This window comes from Aythya fuligula, chromosome 4 (genome assembly GCF_009819795.1).
Source record: "Aythya fuligula isolate bAytFul2 chromosome 4, bAytFul2.pri, whole genome shotgun sequence".
In the NCBI taxonomy this organism is placed as follows: domain Eukaryota; kingdom Metazoa; phylum Chordata; class Aves; order Anseriformes; family Anatidae; genus Aythya; species Aythya fuligula.
Window position 1 is genome coordinate 71,061,272 of NC_045562.1, and position 26,757 is coordinate 71,088,028.

At 43.2% G+C, this 26,757-nt stretch overlaps 1 protein-coding gene across 3 annotated transcripts; it reads left to right on the forward strand.

Annotated features, from left to right (window-relative positions):
* The first annotated feature begins 383 nt into the window (after positions 1-383).
* RMND5A (required for meiotic nuclear division 5 homolog A) lies at positions 384-24,933 on the forward strand. 3 transcript variants are annotated; one of them, XM_032186711.1, is made up of 9 exons: positions 384-572; positions 4,104-4,246; positions 11,023-11,157; positions 11,336-11,436; positions 15,753-15,919; positions 16,816-16,981; positions 19,587-19,689; positions 21,646-21,800; positions 23,196-24,933. In XM_032186711.1, exons 1-9 carry the CDS (start codon positions 431-433, stop codon positions 23,257-23,259), a joined length of 1,176 nt encoding a protein of 391 aa, XP_032042602.1. In that variant the 5' UTR covers positions 384-430; the 3' UTR covers positions 23,260-24,933. The 3 variants fall into 3 exon arrangements, with proteins under 3 accessions (XP_032042602.1, XP_032042604.1, XP_032042603.1); XM_032186713.1 differs by having other exon boundaries at positions 513-531; XM_032186712.1 differs by lacking the exon at positions 384-572 and adding an exon at positions 3,303-3,348.
* The last annotated feature ends 1,824 nt before the right edge of the window (positions 24,934-26,757 follow it).

The following is a 26,757-nucleotide window of genomic DNA, read 5'->3' on the forward strand; positions in this document are numbered from 1 at the left end:
ACAGCGCAGCGCTGCCCCCCGCCGCCATCTTGCCCCTTCCCCATCCCCATAGCAACAACAGCGCCTCCTCAGGCCCCCTCCCTTTAGCTGCCCGCGGCGCTGCCTGAGCCACCCCCCCCTTAAAGGCCCCCTCCCTCCTCCCTATACCTTTACGGAGCCGGGGCTGCCCGCCGCGCTGCCTGAGCAATAATCACCGCCCCTCCCACCCCTCCCTCCCTCCAGAGGTGGGGTGACCGCGGCGCTGCCTGCTCCGCTGCGCTGCTCTGTGAGGCCCCCACGGGGGTGGCCGCGGCGGTGCCTGCGCGGAGCCCGGGGCCCGGTAGCGGCGGCGGCGGCGGCGGGGCCGGGACCAGGCCCTGAGGGGACTGAAACGGGGGGGGGGGGGAGGGGAAGATCCTGAGGCGGCGCTGAGGGAAAGGCGGCGGCCGCCATGGAGCAGTGCGTGACGGTGGAGCGGGAGCTGGAGAAGGTGCTGCAGAAGTTCTCGGGCTACGGGCAGCTGTGCGAGCGGAGCCTGGAGGAGCTGATCCAGTACGCGGGGGGGCTGCGCAGGGAGATCCTGCAGAGCGAGAGTACGTGGCGGGACCCCCGGGGCCTCCTCAGCCTCATCAACCCCCTCAGCCTCACCGTCAGACCCGGCCCCGGCTCCCTGCCCCCTTCCCTCAGGGTGTGGGGGGTGAAAAACTGCCCCAAAAGGGGTTAAAACTGCCCCCAGACGGGTTAAAACTGCCCCCAAACGGCCTTAAAAGCGGCTCGGGGCCAATTTGGGGTATGCCCCCCTCCCCTCAGCCTCCCCTCCCCGCTCAGAGCAGCCCCCAGGGTGTGAGGGGCTCAACCCCCAGCCTGGCTGCCCCGTGCCCTCCTTTTTTCTCTTCTTTTCTCTCTTTTCTCTGTTTTCCTCGCTAACTCGCTTGCTGGCTGGATTTGGGGGTGTGGAGGGTGAAAGCTGGAGGTAGAGGCAGCCCCCTGCGAGCTTTGGGTTTGTTTTGCAGCCAGTATTAAAAAGCAGGGGTAAAAAAAGTTGGGTTAAAAGCAAAAACAGGTAGGCTCCGAGCCCAAATTTGAGGGCGAGCCGTGCTCTGTCACCGCTCTCTGGAGCCTGGTGCTGTTTGGTTCGGGGCAGAGCTGTTTGCAGGCTGAGGGTTGTGCAAACACAGGTGCCAGGCTCGCTGCCGAGCCCCGATTTGCATGGAGAGCAAACAGGGAGCTCCGGCTCTGAGGCATCACTTTGGGGTGAAATAACGCCCGCTTATTTCAGGTTGCATGCTGCAGGGTGGCTCGATGGCCTGGGAAGCTCCGCGGCACGACTGGGATCGATCCCTGTAGGGCTGTGTGGGGCTGGTTTGGCAGAGCCCTGCCTGCAGGATGCCTGCTCTGCATCCCCAGCCCCTACCTGCTCTGTAGGAACAGACAAAAAACACTTACAGAGAAGGGTTGGGGTGATCCTGTCCCCACAGAGAGCATCCCAGACCCGGCTCTCTTTTATTTGGGACTCTAGGGTGAAGCTAATGGGTTACTTGTGCTGCTCTGGTATTTGGGAACTCTGAAATTTTGGTTCCTGTGTGTAAATGGCTTTCATGGGGAACCAAATTTTAATTTGTCTCGAATATCTTCTGTATAAATTTCTGATAGGAGCAGGCATTTGCGGCTTTTATGTCCCCTAACCTGAATATTTCTGAAAATTGGTGGGCATGGAAGCAGCCACGCATCTTAATGTGGAGTTCAGGTGTCAGAACTTCAGAAACATCCCCATGTGCATCATTTCAGAGGGGAGAGAAGAAGGAGGAGAACAAATAACAAACCCCAAACCAACCACCCCTCGCTGCCGCAGGAGAAATCCCCGCTGTAGGACGAGGATGGAGAGCAGAGATGGAGGAAAACACCTTAAATAGGCAGTGGATGTGGAGAGGAAGTGGGTGGAGAGAGAGAAATGCTCTGAAGCTGCTTCAGTCTCGAGGCTGCCCTGGGTTGTGGTGCTGCTGGTGGTGGTTTTTCTCCCGGTCACTCAGTCCCGTGAAACTTCTTGAGCTGTTTTCACGTGGCAGCCCGAGTACAAACAGCCCCGTTTGGACAGAGAGGCAAAGTTGGTGTTTGTTTTTCTTCCCCTCGTTCTGAGCTCTGTGCTCGGGGCTGGCTCCTTCGTTCCTGGCTGCTTCCTCCTTCATTGTTCCGCTCTTGCTGGTTTTTCCCCCAATGTGTGGCAGAGGACAGCGATCCACTCGCCTGGGGTAAAAATATCAGCATGTTTGGACCCAAATCTATGTTTTTTTTTTTTTCCAGGAAGAAGTGACTGTTAGGAGAATGTTTTATTTTCTGCCTGTTGGGTGATGCAGATCAGGGGAGCGAGCATTTCCCTGGCCTTAGTTGTGTCACCTGGCCGCTCGGTTTTGTCTCGGGGGCAAAAGTCGTGAGAAAGAAACTTAAAATCCTTGCTGTGATTCGAAATGTACGCAAACAGGAACGGAAAGGATGCTTATTCCTGAAGTGGTCGTAGGAGGCCAGCTTCAAATAACAGCTCAGCAAAATTTCACTTCTAATTTAGGATGTATGAAGCCAAACCGGTGGCTGAAGGGATTTTCTCAGTCTTATTGCTCCTTATCCATTCGCTGGGAGAAACGTGGAGCACTGGGAAATGACCCCTAGCTTCATGGGACTGCAGGGGGGAAAAGTCAGGGCTTTTTTTGATTCCCCCCCCTTCCTTAAAGGCTGTGTCTGGTGCAAAAACACTTCCAGCTTCTCAGCCAGGGGCTGTGGAGGTGTAGCGGAGCCGTTTGCTCTCCCGAGATGAACCAGTTCTGGAGGGTGACAACTTCAGCTGGTTTGGCTGCTGTCACCGACAGCCGAGCTGGAGGTTGGGAAGCAGAAGAGGAGGCAGAGCAGCGGGCGCCTGGTAAATCATTCCCTCCCCCTCCGACTGCAGCCCTTTTTCTTTGTGAGGCTGGGTTTCCTTTGCCCTCTCCAAGGCAGGCTGCGAGGAGCAGTTGCAGTTTTCTTTCTATTGTTCTGACCTTGCCGGGCCCTCAGCAGTAGCTGGACACGGCGAATTTTGCCTCAACGTGAAATCCCAGCAGTGAACCCGACCCTAAAGCCTGCGAAAACACAGAACGGGAAGGGACCGAGCCCAACCAAAAAGTGGTCGGTTGCTTTTCGAAGCTTTCTTTCAAAGAGATGCTTTGGGTTTTTATTTTTCACGTGAAGGGTTTGGATCTGGAATGTTAGGAAATTATTTCTGGGCTGGTCTCCTACTTAAATGAGCCTTTCAGTACAGCTGAAGGCTGCTCAGTCTGTGGCCCTACAGGAAAAATCCTTCGTGTAGGATGGACTCTGAGGCAGGAGAGACCTTGGGAGGTAAGACTGGGAAACAGATTCTCATTCTGTTGTGAAATTAAAAACAGAGAGAGGTCTGAAATAAGGCACAGAAGAACGTATGTGTGTTTTTCTGACTGAAGCTCCTGACAGGAAGGTGGGAGATGTTAGGTGAGGGGAGAGAGCGAGGGGCTTGGGAGCACTTCACATCTCTTACTTAGCTCACAGTGGGGTCCTGCAGCCTTGTGCTTGCTGGGTGGTTGGACAATAGCTTAAAAACGTCGTATTTTCTAGGGGATAACCCTTACCTGATCATCCACTCCTCTTGTAACTCTTTGATGTTCGTGGCCAGAGCCTCAACAGGCCACTTCTCATCTGCCAAGGAGAATTAGAGACCGAGTGGCTGAACTCCTAGGAGCTCTTCCCTCCAGCCAGGAAGCAGAAGTTTCATTCTTCTAGACACCTCCTGTCTCCAGGGAGCTGTCTAGAAGAAAACCCACCCTGCAGTAGGTCAGGGACTGCATCCCATCATATTCCGTGAGATTTTTGCTTTTCTTTGGGTTCTGTTTATTAATCTGCTGAACTCGAGCAGGGTGCCTGAGGTATTTACATTAATTTTTTAAAGCCTTGCATTTGTTCATTGTTCCTAATGGGGTGAGCCATGTCCTGTACATCTTTCTAGATTGCATTTCTTTCTTCTAATACCCTTCCTTGTCCCTTTATAGTGCTGCATACTGAGCGATGGAAGTTATCATTGTTCACAACGAAGCTGGTGATTTTCCTCTCCTCTCGTTTAGATCAGGATGGAGACTTGTCGGGGACGATCTCGCTGGTCATGACGCAGTGCTGCAAACGGATAAAGGACACGGTTCAGAAACTGGCCTCCGACCACAAAGACATCCACAGCAGCGTGTCCCGAGTTGGAAAAGCCATTGACAAGGTGTGTGTGTTGTGGTTTCAGTGTATGTTGTGGTTTCGGTGTATTATTGCATGTATTCTATGATGGGTACTCCTCTTCAAAATTTATATTCGTGCTGCAATTAATCCTAATTAAGCCTTCCTGTTAAATGCCAAACTATAGGGCTGGGAGCAGAGGTCAGACCAGGTGAGGTCTTGCTTCAGAACTCATATACAGAGTCCTCCTTTTTGGAACACAACTCAAATCTGTCATTTCTGAGAGAACACACCATATAGGTGCCACTAGACATAGTAATCACGTGTTATATTTGTGTAGCAAAATGCTTCAGGAGATCTTATTTATAAATACGCGCTGCGTTTCTAATTAATCGGCAGTAGCAAATGACTCGGCGACGTTCTGTCCTAGAAGGCAGCCTAAAAACTGGTGGAATTTTTAAAGACAGACATTTTGCACATAATTCAGGCGTGTTGTCGGTTCTTAGGGCTTAATTTCACAAGGTTTAGATTGGTTTTGATGGGAGCAGAGTGCGTTCGACCTTTCATAGTATCCACAGCTACGCTGTACCAAGCAGTTCATGTTGTGCAGCTGATCTTTGAAGCTTCCTGTATGAGACATTTTTGTGTGAATTCTAGGTTCAAGAATAACTGGGATCTGGATTATTTTTGTAGGTGGATATTAATAATTCTTTTAAATAGCTCAAGAAAAGAATTGTAGTACTAACTGGTGCTATGTATGTACTTTCAGGTCATGCTTTTCTCCTGTCTGTTCACTCTTACAGAGTAGTTCTGCAGGCAAAGGTTCTGTTAGTCACTTTTTTGGACTTTCAGTATAATACCTCATATCAGAACATGCTTATATTGAGAGGGTCTTAACATTTGGCGTGGGATCTGGTTTATAATCTTACTGAGGAAGACACTGGGCAGTGGTCTTTTCAGCTGAACAAAGGCACTTGTAGCACGGCAGAAAAGAGATTCGTCCTTTTGGTGTCTCATTACTCTCAAAGTTTAAATGGCAATCTCTTACAGCATGATTTAATAGCACAACCAGCTGACAAGGTAGTGCATAACGCTGCGTTATAGGGCAGAATGTCTGTGAAACTTTGATTTTGTTTCTCTCTGGGATTGACCATCATGATGGAGAGCTGAAACTTTGTTCTGGTAGCTTTAATCCAAGCATCACGGTTATCCAAAGCTTAAGGACGCATCTGTCTCTAATCCTTGCTGCTGTACCTAAACCAATTAACTAGAGCAAAAGCCCATCCCTATTACTGGCTTGAGGCCTGAGATAAATCTGCATAATCTTGTCCTGAGGTTGAAACTTCCCGATTCTGCCTTAGCAAGTGGACTTGGTGTGAAGGAGCTCTCAGGTTTGGCCGTGCCTTTTTCATTTAAATAATCTGATGGGGTAGAGCATCCCTAGGCCTTATAGAACGGGTTCTTATTCTATGGCAAGCGGTGGCAATGTTTCTTAGATGCCAAAGAAGATAAGCTTAATAAAGTTTAAACTTCAGTCTAATCTGCGAATTGCTGTTTCAGTTGTCAGGTGCACAGTTCTTGTGGTGTTGTTGCTCTCCTAGCCTTCTGCGTTGTATCTGCCGTTTTTATTTTTAAAAGGATAGCTGTAAATGAAAGCATTTGTTACATTTCACATGCTCAGCTACGTAAAATAACAGAAAGGGACAGCAGTGGTCGGCTCTGTGCCTGTACGGGGTCACAAGGGCTGCTTCAGTCAGGTGCTCCAACCTGAGCTCAACTCGCTGCATCCAGCGTGCTTGTTCCTCTGGGTTCTCAATCTGGCCTGCTGTCTGTAATGTTTACAATAAAAAGCTACAAGCAGGAACTCCGTCAGTCCTACTGCTAAGGAAGGACACTTTTTTATGAAGTTAGAGCCTCAGTTGAGATTATCTCCTGAAATATGAACTGTTCAACATGCCAGTAATTTGATTTTTATTACTCTTCACCAACTTTTATATCTTAAATACTTGAAAATGTACCTGGGAATCTCAGTCTGTTTGTCAAATATGTATAAGGTTTAAATCCAGGTGGGGTTTAACATTTCCCTGTCCAGTGATGTTTGAAGGAAATCTTCCACATGCACTTAATGTGTTTTCTACCTGCTGCTTGAAACCTAGCAGCGAGCTCTTTGCTGGCACCTGAGTGCCATAACCTATGGAAATTGTTCTCCCCCCATTGCTTCCCAATAATATATTTAAACCCATAGAACTAATTAAGTGTAATTTATGTAGTGAATTGATTCTTGACACGTTCTGGATGAAATATGACTGCCCCCTAAATAAAAATGCTTGTTGGAATTTAAAGCAGCAGCCCTGGCTTTGATTCACGAGACGTGAGTTCTGCTTGTGGTGTTTAAATCCTCATCCAGCATTTTTCTGGCTGATTTTACGGCCGGATTACCGTCTCTAGAACAATTACGGCCGTTTTAGCTGTGTGTGCTCAGGCACAGGTAAACATAACTCAGGGTTTTATTGCCTGCTTTGAGATTGGGCAACGTGCTAATCCTGGTGCCAGTTTCGTGTGACACATCCGCGTGACAGCTGGTACACGTAGCATCACCAAGCTTCCTCCTTAATGAGCTTGGATTCTGCAAGAACTTGCTGTATTTCCTGCTTGGGGCGATTTTGGGGTTAAATTCCTTTTTTTTCCCAGTGTTGAGGAAGAGGTACACCTGTCTATAAATTTTATTTTGGGCAGTATTTGATCAGTGTAGTTGTTAGGTAGGAACTTGGAGCAGACCTAGATCTGCCCTGAGAACAGAAGCTCCTCGGTCATTTAAAAAATGAACTTTGAGGTTGGCATGAAATATTGCTGGCGAAGTTGAAGCCTGAAATGCCAAGGCTTTCTGGATTGCTTTTAAATTAGCAGCTCCTGAAAAGTTTAGCTAATAAGCTGGGCTGTTTTTCATGGCAGTTCTACATGGATTACGTGCTCCTGATCTTTGAAGGCTCCCTTTTCTTCCAAAGAGCTTTCTCCTCTTTGAAAATAAATGTTTCCATCCCGTTTGCTCTGTGTTGTACCAGCATCTGCCCCACTTCCCGAGTTCCTCATGCCGTTGGTGTTCAGCAGGTTGTTATCAGATAGCTCAGCCATCAGTCTCCCTGTAAATCACACGGCTGGGGTGATTTGAGCTCATCCCCAAGCACGTTCGGTGGAGCAAGTAAACATTTTCCCCTCTAGCAGCGATCTGAGCGGTGGTTAGATGCCTTCATTCAGGACAGCAGGTGGGGTAACTGGTTAACTCCTTACATTTTTCCCCCTCTGAATTTTAAGCTTGTTTTTAAAAGACCTACATTTTAATCCAGGTGTTTTGGGAAAGCAAGGTAAAAAAAAAAAGAATAGGTATACAAAGAAAAAACCTTTACTGAATAGAGCTGGATAAATTCAGGGTTTTTGCAAGTTGAGCACTGTCTTGTGAACCAGCAAACTGAACAGGGAACGTAAACAAGTGCGTGGTGTTTGTAATGTGAGTCAGAATTCAGGAGGGAGCAATGCACGAAATGATCTCAGCTGGAAAACTGAGGAATACGACTGTCCTTAACCCTTCGTATCGTGGCATTCATCTGGAGGGTTGTGTGGTGGCTGAAATGATCCATCGTGTGTGTCTCGAGTCCCCGTATTCCAGCAGGTATCAGTAATGTGCTTTACGTAATTGCTATATTTAGCACATAATGCCCTCCACTTCGGCACTAGGCTCTTTAAAAAAAAAAAAGAAGCTGTTTCCCCGGAATGAGCGCTGGCACACTTCTAAGCTTAAAATCTGAACAGTGTGAAATAAACTTTCCGGAGTTCCTAACTTAAAGGAATTCATTTCAACTTTTACAGTCCTGTTAAATTCCCCGTGCTAGCAGCGAGCTCACTGTGAGCCTTTAAAAAAACAAATCTCGGAGACGCGGAGTCACGAGCACGTACTGCTTGCATGATTATGAAATAAGTAAGCCAGAGGCCAGCAGCTGTTTGTTGTGCCGGGTGACTGTCGCTCACTGTAACACGCGCAGGCACTTCTTGAAACTGCTCGGGACCCACTGGAGGCAGAGCTTAGGGTCTCACGTACAACAAAGACCCCTGAAATCATGACTTTAAATATAAATTACTGAAGTGAGGACCTGGCCAAGCGTGAGTTATCAGAGATCGGATGAGGGGGAGGGAAAAAAATAATTCATGAGGTCCCCAGGTTGTATGATGTGACCTGACGCCATAGCAGGTAGGTTGGGATGAGTCATTATTAACATCTTTTATGGTATTAAAAAACAAAACCACACAATTTTCGATGGGGTTTTGAGAAGTTTCGCAAAGCTTCTAGGTTTGTTGCTTCAGGACAAAGTGTTGTCTGCAAAATTGCTTTGAAACAGTCGAGAACATGAAAACCTCAGGGATACACAGCTCTGCAGTAGCTTCAGGACTGCAAGCAGAAGTGAGCGCTGTATGGGGTGCCTGCTTGCTTTAGAAACAGCTTGGTTGAAGTTAAAAACTTGTGTTTGAGTGATCTGTAGGTGGTTCTGGCACCTCTGTCCCCAGGTAACCAGGAGGATAAGAAGATGTTTAAGGCATTGGTTCAGCTCAAACAGCTGGTAACTGCCCAGAACAGAGCTGCTTATGGGGTTATGTGTGTGCTAGGAGTTGAAACTGGATGAAGAATGACTTCATTGGTAATTTTAGATTACTGATGACTTTTTTTCCCATCCCAGAAACCTAGGTAAGAGAAAGGGGTTATATGTTCTTGATGCTGCCTCTGGTGTTTCTGTAATGCCTTCTCTATGGATTTATGCTACCTGCTAGAGGTGTTTGGAGAGCGATACCAGAGTCAGCAGTGGTGCTGAACCTCAGAGGCTTCACAGGATGGGTGCAGAGAAGAACATGCATTTAATCTTCAAGACACTGATGTTTTCCAGCACGCAGCCTAAAGACGAGCAGCGGGACAGGGAGCTTACAGGTTGAGGCACCCGGTTGGAAACCTCACATCTGAGACTTGGATCAGTGGCAACGATCTGAAGGCTTTCCTTGCCCCCACCATTTCCAAAAGATGGAAGAGAATTTGCTTGCCCGGGGTTAGGGTTTTCTTGGAGGTTTGAGAAGGGACTTGAAGGGAGAAGTGGCTTTGAAGCAGTGGGTGTGGGTTTGAGGAGGCTGCCCCTTTCTCTGATGATGCAGAACAGCATCAAAGTGGTTTCAGCCCCTGAAGTGTGCTTAGCTAGGTGCTGCCTGCTAAAGAAAGAGCAGAGAGGCTGGGTTAGGTTGGGGTGAGCTCCAGCACAGACCCTCGAGCCCTTTGGGTGCTGTAATGGGTGCGTTCGCCCTAAATATTGGTATCAGGGTGCTGCTGACCCCTCTGTGCTTCCCTTGATGCATTTCTGTGCACGTACCTTAGAGGAACTCTTCATTGCTTCAGGTGAGGTGAACCTGGTGTTCATGAGAGCTGCAAGGATGCTGTTCCCTACTCTTTTTAATCAAAGACTTCTTCAAACTCGATCAGACTCCTGAAGTGGGTTAACAGGAGGCTCCTGAATGCTTCTGGCAGCGTCGCCCTGCAAGTACCTGGTCTGACATCAACCCACATTGCCTGCTCCCATCCTTTCAGGAGCTGTGTGCTGGCAGACCTTACACCCAGTAGGATTTTGGTTAACCAGCATTACGCTGGCTGAGAGCAAACCCATAGCATCTGGTTGGCAGGTAGCTCGTGCAACCTCTGTGTTGATTTGAGGCGAGTGTTGGTGCAGGATGGATGTCCCCACGCTGTGCCGAACCCTTCCTGTCACAGAGCCACAGCTAAATCACTGTTAATTTCACCAAGTTCAACCGTTTTCTGGTTTCTGAGGTCCCTTCCTGGAAGGGAGCTGCAGTTAGCAGACAATGGGATCAACGAGCCGACTGCTAGACTCCGCTCCTCCTGCAGAAGGTTTGTTTTGGGCCATGAGTGAGGGTTTTTATTCAAATTAACTTATTTGCCCTGAGCATTAAACAAGTTAGCGGTTAAAACCCTGTTTTATATCCTGGGTTAGAGTAAGCACTGCTCCCGTGCTGCCAGGAGGCACGGTGCCAAGCAGTGCCAAGTGTTGCTAAGGCATCGCTGTGACAATATTTTTTTGCTTATTCTTGGAATATGTCCGCAGGCCACTGGCCTAAAAATACCCAGCAGTGGGATCGTCAGGGCTGGACCCGTAAGAGATCTCAGATCTTCAGAGCTCATCCTGTTGCCGGTGTCTTGAGGTCTTCAGAGAATTGGATTTCATTGTCATTCGCAGGGTGTGGAGAAGTGGCATTTTCCTTTTTCAGCGTTGCCTGCCCCCCCCCAGCTATGTCAAAAATCCTTGAGTTAAAGCTTTTACTTCCAATTTGGTGCGCTGTGGTGACAGTGATGCATTGATAATGCTATTTTGATTTTTAGCGTAGGCGATTTTGTTTTCTGTTCCCTGTGCTTTTCAGTTTTCACGTATGGCAGAAGCCTTTTCTGCAGATACTTCCTCCAGAAACGCATCGTGGTCTGGTAGCCCCTTTATTAGTTAACAAGATTTCTAATTTGCCAGCTAACTTGTAGTTTGCCGGTGTAATTCCTTATGCTGGGTAATATTCAGACTCAAAATGAGCGAGGGAAAGGATTTCTGTACACAGGAGATAATGAAGCAGCTGATGGATGGGCTTCAGGTTGACCAGGAGGTAATTAAGGGCAAACTGAGCAACAGGCAGAAAACACCCAAGCAGAGACATAGGTGTCGTGCATAATTAAAGAAAAATCACCTGGGGTTATTTGTTCCAACCTATTAAATGTTAACTTCTGCGTTTCAGAATTTCGACTCCGACATCAGCAGCGTGGGGATAGATGGGTGCTGGCAGGCTGACAGCCAGCGAATCCTCAACGAGGTGATGGTGGAGCACTTCTTCCGACAGGGGATGTTGGATGTAGCCGAGGAGCTTTGTCAGGTAACGATAAGTACGGGTGTTGAATGGTATCAAACATAAACATATCAAACATAAAACGTTACTCCTTGTGACAGCATCCTTACCTGGATGGTAGTATTCCAGGTAAATATTGAAATTGTCAGAAAAACAGCAGTTGAATTGTGTTTTTTTTTTTTTATTCTTTACCTTTGTTTTTCAGGAATCCGGTCTATCAATAGATCAAAGCCAGAAAGAACCATTTGTGGAGTTAAACCGAATATTGGAAGCATTAAAAGTCAGAGTTCTGAGACCTGCGTTAGAGTGAGTCTGCTCGGCTTTTTCTCCATTTTTAAATTCTTTAATAAACTGTTAGTTTTTCACTTGAAATATGATCTTTGTTTTGATCATCCCCATTTGGTCTCTGAGAGATCTAATTAGGGAGTGAACATTTCTTCTATTGTCCCCTCCATGTCCCTTCCCATGGGACACAGCGCTTAACTAAGGGTCTCTTCCTTAGGTTAAGGATTAACTTGAATCATTTGTGATGTTAAGTTAGGATTTGGGGAAGAAACATCACTTAGAGAAAACACTGTCTGCCACAATGGTACTTCACCTTAGTTACAGTGAAACATGGGTGAATCTTATCTGCAAAAGTCCCCTTATGAAGGACACCAGGACTTACTGAAGGTGTTGAGCATCCCCAAGCCTTTTGGCTTCACTGAGCCATGGGGGTGAGCAGCATGTGTGTGACTCAGGATCAGCAAGCTCATTTTTCTTCAAGCTAGTTCCCTTTTTAGAGCAGATAAGGGATCCTGGGACAGAACCAAAGTATGGGGGAGAGCATCTGAGATACCATTAATCAACCTTAGACTAGGATATTTTCGTGACCTTAATAGACTTTACAACTATTAGACACCTAAGCTGATGCTAAAAACAACAATGAAGAGGGAAAGGTGATGAAGTATCTCATGGGCTACTGCTTTATAATTTCCAGTAGTGGATGCATAACTGTGCTGTACCATTTCAGCTTTTAATTTAAGAGCAAGAAAATGCCAAACCAACCCTCAACCTGATTTTATTTTCTGGTTGCAAGACCTTTGGTAAGCTTAGGTCCCAAAAGTAAGACAAAATAGAAGGTTACTGACAAGGTATTACTCTAAAAATAGAAACAGTGAAATAAAGCAGATTCAGAGTTTGTTTCATTCCAGAACATAATTTGTACACTTCAAATAATGCAAAAAAGATATTTTATTCGATACGTTTTCACAGTAACAAACCTTTTTTTCTCCTTTTAATGTGAACCAATGCAGGTGTATGCCAGTTCAGAGATCACTGGCATCTCAGCTAAATGCAGGGGCGCTCTGATATTCCAACCTTGGTGTTCCTAAACTAAATTCTGAGTTATGCCTCTGGGTCGTGCAAAGTTTGGCTCAAGTAGCCTTTGAATATAGTTACACAGATGAAAAGCTCCGGTGGTTTGTTGCCGTTGAATGGGTTAACTGAAAGGAAGCAACACCAAAATGCTGCTATAGCCACCCACTGCAAGTCACTGAACTCATTTTATCTCAGGTTAGCTAGGATGGTCTAACTCATGGCACCTTCATCATATCTTGTAGCTCCTGCAGCGTGTTAAATATTTCTCCAACAAAGGAGAAGGCACGGTCCTTCTTCAAAGGAAGCCTTATTCCCCAGACAGTCGAGTGGACAGAGAATAGGGGGTATTGTTAGCACAGTTTGCATGCGGGTTTCCCTCCCCCACCCAGCCTCATTTCTGTTTAAAATGCCACTTTTCGGAGCAAAAACTGTCTGCTCCTGGGTTTGCCCAGCACTGGGCATGGATGCTCATGTAAAAAATGTGCTGGTTAGGGAGGAAAACCAAGGTGGGGTGAATGCAGTTACCAGGTACACAAGGATAATTAATTTACCATATCATGAACAAAGAAGGGGGAGGGTATCAAGGTCCCTATGTAAAACTGTGGAAGGCTATGAAAGCAGTAACCAGGCTCTCTGGCTCAGTTGGTGCTAGGCTAAACTCAGCATGGGAAATGGAGCAAAAACTCATTGCTCCTGGTCACTGCTATCTAAAGGGAGCTGGCAGATGAGTAACTCTTTAAAAAGACTTCCAATGCTTTGGTGATGGAAAGAAGTTTAAAAAAAATTAAATTTAAAAATTTTAAACAAACAACCTCCCCTATTTGTATTTTTCTTTCAGATTTTCTTACTAGCAGAAATTCCAACACTTACTCATACTATACCTTTAGAATTAAATGTAGTACAGCTGGCCATAACATTTGTCTTTTTCTTGTGGTTTTCAGCTTAATTTTGTAGATGCTCAGTCTGGGCCTGCACACGCAGCTGTGTAATTTCTGTGCCTCCATAGGATCCCATTTATTTCCAGTGCCCTTTCTCACTGGAGTTTGGTGATGGGGGAGGGAAATCCGTAGGTTCTTTGTGGATGGATTCGGGTTTTTTGAGCCCAGGTGGGTCTCTGTGTGAAGTTGTGGTGGGAATGGCTTGCAAGTTCAGAGCATTTGGCTGTGATCTCCCAGGGAAGAGGCATCATCTTCTCATATGTCTGTAAAGCAGTAAGGTCCTGCTATTTGTTGGGACCTTTGGGACTTGGTTTAAACTTAATTTAATCTTTATTAGGCTTTGTAGAACCTGTTTTAATTAAATCCCATATGGGAGTTAGAGGAGAGGTCTGTGTATCCGTGGTTTGTGTACTGTACCGTGTGGATACTTTAAAAAATTCAGATGGATTTGAGTCACGGAGGTGAAGGCACTGTGAAAGCATCATTCTGAGAGGAGTTAGGAAGGCAGATGTTGTGATTACTGCTGATTTGGGGCTGCTGTAGAGAATACGTGCATTGAATGTTTTAAACAGCGCTTATTGCTTCTTGTTTGTTACAAAGCCTTTGAATAGGAACAGAACATCCTAGCCCAAACACCTCAGGCCTTGCTTCTGTGGTTGCTCTCCTCTGATAAAAATCTGTGCTGCCACTCAGAACAACAACAACAAAAAGGGAAGCCTGCCTAAAAGCTAATTTGGAAAGACAGACTCTATCTCTGCAAGATGAAGCACCGCGCCACGTGGGCACGTGGTTGTGAATGTTGGCAGGGAGAGGATGGAGGCTCTTTGCCTCCCTTTTGATGCAATGCAGATTAATATCTCATTAACGGGACGGTGGAACTGCAACCTCATATCGATATATTAGTTTTATTGTTTACTGATAATATCTTCTTATCTTTCAGCTGCTTATTGGCCTACGGTTGTCAACTTCAGGCTCTAGTTTTCTTAGTTGGGAGTGAGCTTTATTGCCAGTAAACCAAGTTTAAACCATGGACGCCAACCATTTAAAACAAATAAGCAAAAAGCAAAACCAAAACAAAAACCTACCCTTCTGCCCCCCCAACAAACAACAACAATAACAAAACCAGACAAAACCCCCCTGGTTAGTGAGTATATTCAACCTGAAGGTAGACTTGGCTTCTCAATGGTGCATCTGCAGGCTAGCTTTCCTTGAAAGCTTTACCAGTACAGTAAGAATGCTTAATTTTTTTATTTTAGCAATGATTAAAAAGAGCAGGAGCCTCATATACTTCTCCTGCTTAAGGGACAGACCTATTGCACTCCTCACTAAAAAGTGAAAAGCTCCTCTTTGCTTGATGGGGCCCCCACAGTGCAAATAGTATAACTAATTAGCACTAATGTGAAACAGATGTGACTGAAGAACACAAACTTGAAGTTCTTCAGAGGAAAAGATTGGATTGATTTAGGCCTGACTAAATTGAATTAAAAAAAAAAAAAAGGTTAAAACCTAAATAATATCACTTTTTAAAAATGCATTAAAAAATCCAGTTTGTTTTACATGGTGCCTGTTTAAAAATTCATCCATGCTATTAAGAAGCCAAACATTGGAGCTGTCGTGGTGAAGGAGACCCAGAAAGTGAGAAGTATTTTTATTGTCCAAGTTGAAAATAACACAGAAAACAAAGTTAAGCAGAGCAATGTATGGTATTTAAATGAATTTCACTTCCCACTGCCCCCTCAGTGTAAGGTCTTCATAATTTTTTTTCTTTGATGCTTCCATGGACGTACTTCCCCTCTCCAGGGCAACCTACACATGCACGTAAACACAGTGGCCGACTAGAAAACGTTTGGGGAATGAGGAAGTTGGAAAATACGTTGTTGAAAGGCTTGGTCAAACCTGTTTAACGTGCAGCAGCAGCAGGCTGTGTGTAATTGTTAAGATTTGGTGACAGAGTGGTATCCATCCAAATATAGGAATTAATTTCAAATGTTTCTCCCTTACGTTGTGACCACATCAGCGTTGCCTTCCAGCCACTGAGTGCTGAATTCTGCTGCTGTGTTTGTAGACAGAGGCGAGCTATACAGCAGTCCAAAAGTACTGCCACCCTCCACGTGCTGTGCATGCTCCAGAGCTCCTTACTTGTAAAAGCTCCTTACTTGTAAAGGGTCTGACTGTTTTCTGGGCTCTACGTAGGCTAACAAGCTCAGGGAACAGTCATATTCTTCTTGAAATAGATGTTTGACAATTGTAATAATTTCATATCGTGTAGGCTGACGTTTAATTACTCCCGTGTCATGTCCCTTTGTACCTCCTCGTTTCTTCCAGGTGGGCGGTATCCAACAGAGAAATGCTCATGGCACAGAATAGTTCGCTGGAGTTTAAGCTACACAGGTTATATTTCATTAGTTTATTGATGGGTGGAACAGCAAATCAAAGAGAAGCACTGCAGTATGCAAAAAACTTCCAGCCGTTTGCCCTAAATCATCAGAAAGGTGAGTAGGGTTTTGATCACACTGAGGGGAATAAAGCCCTTGGATGTGGCATGTGGTAGGAAAATACAAGTCATTTTCCAAATGTGTTTTAGTCTATTGTTTTCCTTTTATTTGAGGCTTCTTATTTATATATTTAAATATGCATTACTCAAATCCTCATGACCTGATTTAAATCCCCTTTTTCTAAAGAGGGTGCAAAGTTGTATTTTAATGCCTGCAAACTTTCTTGAATTCAAGGTTTTTGACTTCTTAAGTAGCTACGTAGATGAGTTTTTAGTATAGTAGCTGCTTAGATTAGAGATCTGGAATAGTCCTGGTGTCAGGGCAAAGTGTTAAAAATGCACAGCAACATTCTTGGAGCAGTCGTCTGCTATTTTCTGCTGCGTGGGGTAATATAAAGAGATACCAAACTTTTGAAACAGAACAGTGCAAATTGAATCCAGCATAAATCCTTATTTTTAGTATGCTGTATGTGTCAGAAAACTTCAAAAATGCTGGTTTGGAATTAGTCAATAATACCCACTTCAGCCTCTTACTGGATGCAGAGACACAGTTTGTTCGTTCTTTTGTGATGAGCATTGTTCGTTTAAAAAGGCTGTATCTAAAAGCTGCTGAAAGCCTGTAGAGCATTAAAGTAAACCCTTTTAAAACAAATTAGTAGGCAGAATGCAGGTGCTTGTAGAGGAGAAGAGCCCCCCCATCTTTTTATAGTAGACTGGAGTTCTTGCAGACATCTGTTCTGTGATGGTTGTAATTGTATTTTGTAGAGGTGAGGATATGCGTTACTGATTTGATGTATGTGCCAATTCTGCCTGTTTTCCTTGTAAAAGCTAAAACTGTAGACACTAGCTTTTATTTATAGCATGAAATAACTAACTATTCCTGGTCCCTCGCAGATATTCAGGTTTTGATGGGCAGCCTGGTGTATCTGAGGCAAGGTATAGAGAACTCTCCGTACGTTCATCTATTAGATGCAAATCAGTGGGCGGACATCTGTGACATCTTCACAAGAGATGCCTGTGCTCTTCTGGGTCTCTCAGTTGAATCACCTCTCAGTGTTAGGTATGCTGCTTTTTGCTTGCTTTTAAGACCAGGTGTACAGCGTTTTGGCTTCTGTTCCTTGTTGAGGACAAAATGAACAGCTTTTTGACAAGTAGCCTGATCTAACTTGCGTTAAGTAAAAAGTATGATTTCTATTATCTCTGAAAAGATTTGTGAAGATTAAAATTCAGATATTTCAGCTTGCTGTGCTTTCCCAGCTCGTGAGGAAGCACCTTTTCAGCTCAAGAGGAAACATTCATAGGTGGAATTTGGCTTCTGTAGTTTAGACATCAGTGTGAAGGATGAGGATGGCAATCAGCCATTTATTTCCACAAGCATATGAAAACTGTTCCTGCTGCGTAACTGCAAAGAACTAAAATTTCAGCCATGATTCTGTCAGCACTTGATCATCTCTCTTTTTAATCCACACGTTACTTTACCTGTCTTCTCCCTACAATTGTGTTCAAGTGTTATGTTGTGATAGTAGCTGCTAAAATTTCCAAATTATTTACTGGACCTTATTTGCAAAGTAGGAAGAAGCACTTTGAAGCCCAGTAGCTAATCTGACAAAATGCAAATCTGTTGGAGGCTGTTAGAAATGTTAAGAAAAAACACAATCCAATCTCCTAGCTTTTCTGAAGATAAAGCAGATTAGCTGCTATTTTTCTATTAGATGCCAATTGCCTGATGTCTTAATTTCTGTTTCAAACATAAAATGCAAAATAAATTATATGTATCTTTCGGGGATAGATTTAGTACTTATCAGAAGCTTCATTACAACTTCTTTATGTAAATTTACTGCTTGCATGTTAATATTATTAGACTTCTGTGCTTAGTTTAGAGCTCTCTTAAAATTGTCAAACCTTCTGCTTCGCCTGTTCTGCACCACTGTCATAAAATACAACCAAACCAACAGAGGACTTCAGATAAAACTGTCTTTCTTGAATAAATTATGCCTATTTCAGGGTTTTATAGATACAAATATTACTATATATCTAAAACTTGGTTTTTTTTTTTTTAGTTTTCATCTTTTTTGTTCCAGTGAAATGAATAGCCACCTTTTCATTTTCATTGTGTATGCATTGACGCTAACGCCACGACTTTCAGTGCAAATGTCCAAGAGATTTTCAGTGGAGTGGAAAAATCCCTCTTATTGATGTTTGGATTTATTGGATGCTTGCTTTGGGCCTACCATGAAATCGATTGTGCTGAAACTTATTTACTGTATAGGTGGTATCGATACTCTTGTCATAAACAAGACCCTTCTGAGCTGTGGTGACCTTTGTGTGCTGCAAATCCTCTAAAAATTAAACTAGCTTAAAGTGAAATCCCTGTTATAAAATGCACTGCTTTCTAGAGAAACAGTAGTGGTCACTTTTTATTTTTAAATAATATTTTTTTTAAAAAAAGCTGATAGGTTTCTTCAGTAGGCCTTTTTCTAAAGGCCTCATGGTCTGAATTACTGTGTGGAGTCAGTGGGGAAACTCTTGTACTGAGGAGGCCGTGGTTCAGGGTCTTGAAGGACAGCAGGACATCAAATTGTCACTTGAGTTCACTATTTCATTAAGTTGGTCTACCCTGATAAGGCTCTTCCAGAGATGTTTTCATACAGAACCATTAAAGCAGTAGTGCTTTTATTTCTGCAGATTTTTAGAGCAACCAGTTGACTGGCAGGCTTCAGGCACGTCCCTCACAAGTAAACTAGCCAGAGTGTTGCTGGAGAAACATAAAAACAAGTATCTGGAGGGGCAGAGTTGAGAGGAAGGTCATGACTTCTGTAGACAATAAAACTTGCACAAATAGTGAAATAATTTGCCAAAAACAGAGCAGGCTGATCCCAAGGTCAAATCCTGTTTCTGTTGCTGCTGCTTTCCAGGCCTGTAGGCCCGTCACTGCACTTAAATTATTGTCCGTCAAAATGTCGGCTGAGATGTGGAAAATCGTGGTCATGCTTTGTGTTGTCACAGAGGGAAATACTTCAAAATCGTGTGGTAATTTCTGGAAACGGGTAGCTCTCAGGGCAGGCAGAAGTGTTGTTAGGGCACTGTCTTGCTTCAGTTGTTTACTGCCCTTCTTGTTAGTCAGGGCAGGTTGTGCTTGCCTTCCTTCACTCACCTTCCTATGATTTTCTACATTTGTTTTCTTGATTCAAGATGAAGGTGGAAATACATGTTTCCTTACGTAGTAATTACACATTATTAAAGGATTATCAGTGGTGTGTGCACCTGTGGGATACATAGAACCTCTCAGACTTCATGCAGTCCTCCATAGCTGTGATAGAGAGCAAGTAACTATATAAGTTAGTGTGATGTTTTCCTCCTGTACACCTCAAATCAAAATAGGTAGCATGGAAAATCACTTAAATTATGAGATTCAGAGCAGGTATTAACTGTTGTTTTCAGTACAAAGTGTAATGCCTTTGGGGTCCTAACCTAAGAGGCAGGTTAACTTATAGTCTGCCCCAAAACTCTTGCTCTTGAAGGGTACTTGTAAGTATGGACATGAACTGAAAGACACATACAACACTCTTGTATCTTAAAGCTCTTTAACATAGAAATACAAAAATGCTTTTTTTTTTTTGTTTTTCCTAAAAGGTATGTTATCTTAATATTTCCTTTTTCTGCAGTTTTTCAGCAGGGTGTGTAGCATTACCAGCTCTAATTAATATCAAAGCAGTTATCGAGCAAAGGCAGTGCACAGGGGTTTGGAACCAGAAGGACGAACTACCGGTGAGTTAATGCTGAGCTATTCCAGGGTCCATTTCTGATGGGGAAAATGCTGTTTTTTGTGCTGAATGTTACAGGATGTTACGTTTGACTGCCACCTCCAGCAGCTCCAGGGCCTGAGGTTTCCTCCTGTACAGAGACTTGGGGATCTTTCTCCTAGGCTGGTGGACGTGGCTGTTTCCTGTTTGTAGGTTCAACCCGTGGCAAAGCTGAGCATGAATCACACACCCACGCGCACACACAAAGGCCACTGGTATGACCAGCTATGCAGGCTGCCACAGACAAGGCACTGTCTTCAACACCCACGTACAGGACTTGCATAAAACATAAGCACACAGCTGAGTCCCCTTCCTCCTCTGCGTCTGGTAAAGATTGAAATTCACTGGTGAAAATGCATACGTGCACACACGCCACACTCTGATTTCACAAGCACATTTGTGGACCCTTGAGTTTTATACCTGCCACTCTGGGAAGGAAATTCATCTCACAAAGAAACATTAATTTCCTCTGGCTAGGCTTGAGCTCTCCATGGGCTGCTTCGCACTGACACTTTATCGTGCAGATATGAGGTGAAAAATGTAAGGCTATGTCTGGGGATGTGGGAATTGAATTGGGATCCAAAGCATTATGCTTCCAGCACAGCTCTTTTGTATGAGTTAAAATTAAGTTTGGTTGTTAAGAAACCCTGTTTTGTAGCTGTTACAAGGTGTGTGCAGCTCTCCAGTGACCTAGTCCTGTTTTGGAAAGAAAACCTATTTAGTGCAAATTGGGCATGAACTGAATTAGCCTCATGGATTGTAGATAGAAGAGATATATAAAGTTTTTAGATAGAGAAAGATAAAAGATAGAGATATATAGAGATATATAAAGTTTTTAGATAAAGAGATATATGAAGTTTTTATATAAAAATTATATTTTTATATTTTATATAAAAATTTTATATTTTATATAAAAATATAAAAACTTCAGTTCATGTGGTATTTTTTTATTTTTCTTCCCAGCTGTTTTTCTGAAACACTGAGAGTGGAACCTCCAAGTCAGTTCCATGCCATGCTGCCCAGACAGGAATGTTTAACTAGGAAATATTTGGGAAAAGACTGCTATCAGATGCAGATCAGTTAATAGGTTTTAATATACCTCCCTGCATATTCTAAACTTAGAGGTGTCCACTGTGTACTGCTAATGTAGCACGGGGATGGGAAAACTTATTTTCATCATGCAAAGATAGAGATTAAGTAAAATGAAGAGGTTATATCATCAGATTTAATCAGAGACTGTCTTGTCAGAACAGAATACTGGTCAGAGCCTGGAGCTTTAGCTATAGAAGCTGAGATTTTGGCACTTTTCAATCCTTTCCTGAAATCATGCACACATTCTTTTCTATTTGAGATGGCCTTTTCCAAAATCATTTGGTTCTGATGGCAAGAGTTTTTCTGTACAAGTATTTTCTATGTTGGTACTGAAAATAAATGATTCTGGTATGCTTTAGTATTGATGGGACTTGTAGGTGCTGGAGGAGTCTTTCAGGAAGCTGCAGAATATTGCCATCATCAATCTAAGGGTGTGTTGTGTTTTTGTTTTGTTTGTTTGTTTTCCCTTCCCCCCTTAAATGAGATCTGTCATCTGAACCACTTTGGAAATCACTGGCTAGAAAGTACAGAATGTCTTGGGTCATCAGCCCAATTTTCCTGCCAGAGTGCAGATCTGCACTAAAAAATGCATTTGTCTCTTGGCAGAGTACTCTGCTTTCTTGGGGGTGGGGAGAAGCAACATAAATTACCATTTTAAGATCACAGTTAAGTATTTTTGGCTGGGAAATTGTCAGGCATCAACACAATGGATTTTGCTGCCTTCACAGCTCAATTATGAAATCTGTTAAGGAAGGGCCATGACCTAAAGGGATAATTGCCTGGAGATGTAGTTTCCCCAGATAAACTGTTGTCTTTATTTCTTTCACAGATTGAAGTGGACCTCGGTAAAAAGTGCTGGTATCATTCAATATTTGCCTGTCCCATTCTTCGTCAGCAAACAACAGATAACAACCCACCTATGAAATTAGTCTGTGGTCATATTATATCAAGAGATGCTTTGAATAAAATGTTTAATGGCAGCAAGTAAGTACCGTTTTTATATTCCGAGTACAGACAAGGACAAATCTTAAGACTAGAGTATGGCATTTGGGGAAAGCTGAGTCCACAATTACATAATTGGAAGCTTGTAAATCTTGGACTATGACTTTGAAGCCAGATAGCTGGGTTAATGTGCTGGAGAACAGCATAATCAGCCCTCTGATGTTGTAGAAAGTGAGATGACTTGAAGAAAAGTAGCAAACAGTAATTTTCCAAGCTGCAAATACCATTGTGTTGTCCCACATTCAAACAGAGACTTCTGGACGCAGTTTTTCACCAGGAGCAGGGCTGGTAATGGTTGAAACATCCCTTTAAAAAATTAAGGGAGTGGGGAAAGTAAACCTCTGGGGGAAAATACAGCTTAATAATTGAGTGGATAATTAACTATCACTCCTTCGTAGATATCAGGGGGATGCCTACGGGCTTTTGGAAGGGAGGAAATGTGAGAGGGAGAACTATATGGATTTCCTTCAGAAAGAACCAGTGGTAATTTGGATTGAACGTATGCAGCTTCTGTGAGGGCTGACAGCTTAATTTAGAGTTGTAAGTTGTTTTGTGAAATCCATTGTGAAAATAAGTGATGCTACAACTAAAAACGTTGAGTGGAAAAAAATAGAAGCATAAAGGTACGCTTTCATAGGTGACTTCAGTCATTTCAAGCCAGTAAATTCATTGCAACGTTATTCTGGTCCCTGATCATTTATTCCTGATGCTTTCATTCATCAGCTTCAGTGACAGAACAGCTCTGATAAAATTAACTCTCGGGGATGAAAAGCCCAAACTTAGAGATGGAGAAAAAGACATCAATCCTAGAAAAAAATGTAGTGAGCAGATGGAATTGTATCAGTGGAGACCTCAGCAGGAAGGCCAGCCTGACCTATTTAGCCATAGCCTGCAGGAGTGGATCTAAGCGGGTTGTAAAATCACAGCATGTTGGGAACTAGGAAGTCAAACGGACTGGATGTTAATCAAGTCAAACCGAAAGCTACCGGCCTGTTTAAAATGACTAAAATACAACAGACTAACCTCAAAGTTTAGATAAAAGATTAACCACAGAGTGTAATTTCTTGGTATTTAATGATTCAGAGGTGGGTGGGTAAAAGGTGAGGAAAGCCCATAATTAGAAGAAAAAGAGTGATAAGGTAACTTCTAGCAGAGCCTTAGAGTATGTTCACTTTGTGCTGTGGGGAGAAAAGAGGAAGGACTGTCACCGCAAACTCGATACCATTGTGATGGAGGGAAAAGTTTAGCTCTTAGTTGTTTCAGCAGTGCAAAGTCACTTGTTTCAGTGCGAAATCAGTTGTTTCAGCAGTGAAAGTACACGGCTATGGGGCTGCTTTCTGCATTACCATGATTCTAACACGTTCTCTTTGTCCCCAGATTAAAATGCCCCTATTGTCCGATGGAACAGAGTCCCGGAGACGCCAAACAGATATTTTTCTGAAGAAAAGTTTCCTTATGCAGTTTGTAAGTGACACTCTGAATTTCAGGTGCATTTCAGGAGAATTAAAACACACCTGTTCCATTTTATGCAGCAGACTGAGGACTCCTATGTTTGTATAAGCTAATGCTACAGAAACTTTGCCAACATTTAGTATATACATACCAAGTGGAAATGCTACAGAAATATTATTACCATAGGGCTTTACCTATACTCTTGGTCTCCATACCTGATCAAGTTACTACACCAGCAGTTGTCATTCGATGCAGGTTTTTGTACTTAATTATATGGTGACTTTTTACTTTTTAAAGGCAGAAATTGATCACCTCCCCCATTTCTTTAATATTCTTCCTGCTATCATTCTATCGGTAACTGTCACCTTAGAGAACGTTTGTGGAAAAAAAGTTTTATTTCCTGTAATGTGTATATAATTAAAGGTAAATACTTCAGAAAAAAAAAAAAAAAAGTTTGATAAACTGAATAGTGGTTATAAAAACTAATTTGTATTTTTTTCGCTGAAAAAGCTGTGATATATTCTGAGTTTTTTCTTTCGAGCATTTTTTCAACTTTTACATAGAATTCAAAGTAAATGTGCATATATATAAAATATATTAAATATATAGCCCCAAGGGGCTACCCGTTAAAATCCATCACTAATTTATAAGGGTGGTGTGTGGATAAATTGCTACTGGAACAGAGAGGGAATAGGAAATCCTGTTCCTTTGGTTTCATGATCAAGAAATGTTTGTGTAAGAGAATATTCAATAAAACGAAATTCTGAAGTGGAAATGCTTTTAGTTGATGACATTTGCTCTCTGGCCTTTGTAGTCATGTTCTTTGAACTTTGTATTCAGGATTAGGCTATAAATGTCATGTTGCTGTATAGTTTTAATAGTCATTATAGTGTGCTATTTATAAACAGTTATCAAAACCAAATAAATTGTACAAGTATTCATTGTTAAATGGGGGAAAAGCATGTTCCGATGCAATCTACTGATCACAACTCTGCACTCGGCAGAATTGGGCCCTACATCATATATTAGGAGATAGCAATTTTTCTGTAGCTTAAACACTTTGCTTCTAGCCTTGTTTTTGTAGTAGATTATTACTGCCATTGCTACTTTTTCTGCTAAATTTGTCATATTGGTGACTAGGTAAATTTGTACTCATAAACCAGATGTAGATCATGGCAGTTAAATCTTTTTCTAGTGTGCATATATTTGTATTTATTGCACTGTCCTATAGTAGGGCAAGCAGCCATAAGGCATGCGAAGCTACATGTAAAATTATATTTCTGTATGTGTAGTAAAAACAAACAAAAACCAACCCAAGCTTATCTGGTTGAATACTGACACACTGGTTGAATGCACTAGCACAATGCACTACAGAGAAGACCGTCTTTGGGAAACCTCCACCTTTTGAATTTGTTTGTCGCCTGGCTTGAGAGACTTGAGTTGGACTCGATCGGATCGGTGACAATGGACCTCCCTAAAGAGACATTAAGAGGAGCAAGTCGAGGCACACACATTTTAAACTTTTTAAATGTGCTTGATACGTGTGGAAAATGCAGGCGTGTGACTTTCTGCAAAACTTAAACTGTGTATTCACACTGAGTTTAAAACAACTGGGTTACCAAATGGTAAATCAACAATAAAAGGGTGAGGATGTTATTTTCCATGTAGGTTTCCTAGTCTTGCTGAATGTGCTTCTAGTCTTTTCTTTGGAGTGGATTTGCCTCATGCTTTGAATTTAAATGAAATGACACCTGGACTACTTAAACGAAAGAAAAACAAGCGTAAGTGCTTCATCTCCCTTTCTCTTCTGTCACACTGGTAGTTTTTTGGCATTAGTGTGAGCTGAGGTTTGTGTTGATAATGCCTCTAGTGCAATTCTTAGTGTACAAAACCAGTAGACTCATGACAGGGCACGTTGGTAAAAATTCAACTTACATATTAGAACATTTTTAATACAGTGATTCTGTTCTCCCTTTAAAAAAGCACCAATTAGAGATAGGTAGCTAATTCACCACCAACTTGGCTGTTATCACCAGATCGTTGCAATTCTCGCCGTCTCCACGCTTACTTAATAATTGCCTGCAGTTCTGAAACTCCACCAACAGATGATGCTAGCAGCTTAACACAGAATGCTCGTGTGCGTACAGTAATGGGATGCTGTGCTGGGTGTTTTTGAAACTCTGCCTGCATTTTGGTTGGTACAGCTATCCAGTATTTGCTTCTGGTAACCAGAGAAAGTGCTTGCACAGGGAAAAGGAAATAATAACAGGAGGTTTTCTTACTTAAAATACAGTTAGCTGATGTGTGTACACTTTCTCTGCTGCAGCTTGGAAACATCCATAGCAGAGTATTTAATTTTAAAAACCTTTAAAGTTTGAAGTGCTGCAGTGGTATCTGGGCTCTGTCCCTATTACACTCTCATACCATATTCTCAAGCTGTTAACTTAATCCTTAACTTAATTGCAGCAGTCTCATGAAAAACACATAGCCAGAGGGACAGTATTCATCTGTCACAGCGAGGTCTGCGTCCAGGTCACCGTGCAGCTGCTGCAGTGCTGCTTTCCACCCTCCTTTGCAGATTGTTGGAGCACAGCTCTGTGGTACCAAGCTCACCAGTGATGCAGATGGGCTTTAAGTCAAGATTTTTCTGACTGCAGTTCTCTAAAAGGCTTAGCTTCTAGGTGCTCTGTCGTGGGCGTTTATAAACAACTTCCATAGTGGTGGGTTGGTCGTAGTGTTAGTTTTATGTCTTTTAATAGACTCTTCCAACTTCGGTACCTGTCTTGACGTATCACTGCAGATTTCCCATTTCTTGGTGGGTTTGAAGTCTGATTTGTGTCAGCACACACGATCAAACCTTAAAAACAGATACTGGGGAGTGAAAGTAGTATGGACTGTTTGACCTTAAATGGTTCTTAAAACCTATTGAACACTTTCAGGGTAACGTGACCGTGTCACTGTGACAAAGCTCGTGCCTTTACCTCCCGTTCAGCGCTGTCGATGATCTGCTCTGTGAAGTATTTTTCAATTAGGAAAGTCTTTTCCTGCGGGGACTTTGGCACTATAAATTGCAAGTGGACATGGCTGAACAACCGGCCATGCCTGCCAAGAATCAGCGTGTTTTGCTTCTGCAATACTGCATTGATCTCAGCCTTCTGTCTGTAAGTCAGATTGATTAACCGGTCTAGAAGCTGCAGCAAAAGCCATGCGTTAAAACTAATGATTGAGAGCTTCTGATCCCTGTTTGCTTAGATCTGTCTCCTTCCTGGAGCTTTCATCCTTTCCTTCTAGCATTTTACAGGGTGCTGCTAACGTTTAAGGTTGAAGTTAGTTATGACTACTCGGAGCCAACGCACCAGATTTAACAGAGTACGTTTGGGTTAGATTTTGCTTGCAAGGTTTGTTTGCCTGCTGCAAAAATACTGTTTGCTTTTCTGCGCTTGCCACTGCAGAGGTTGATTTGTCTCTCTGAAAATGTTATGTCCTA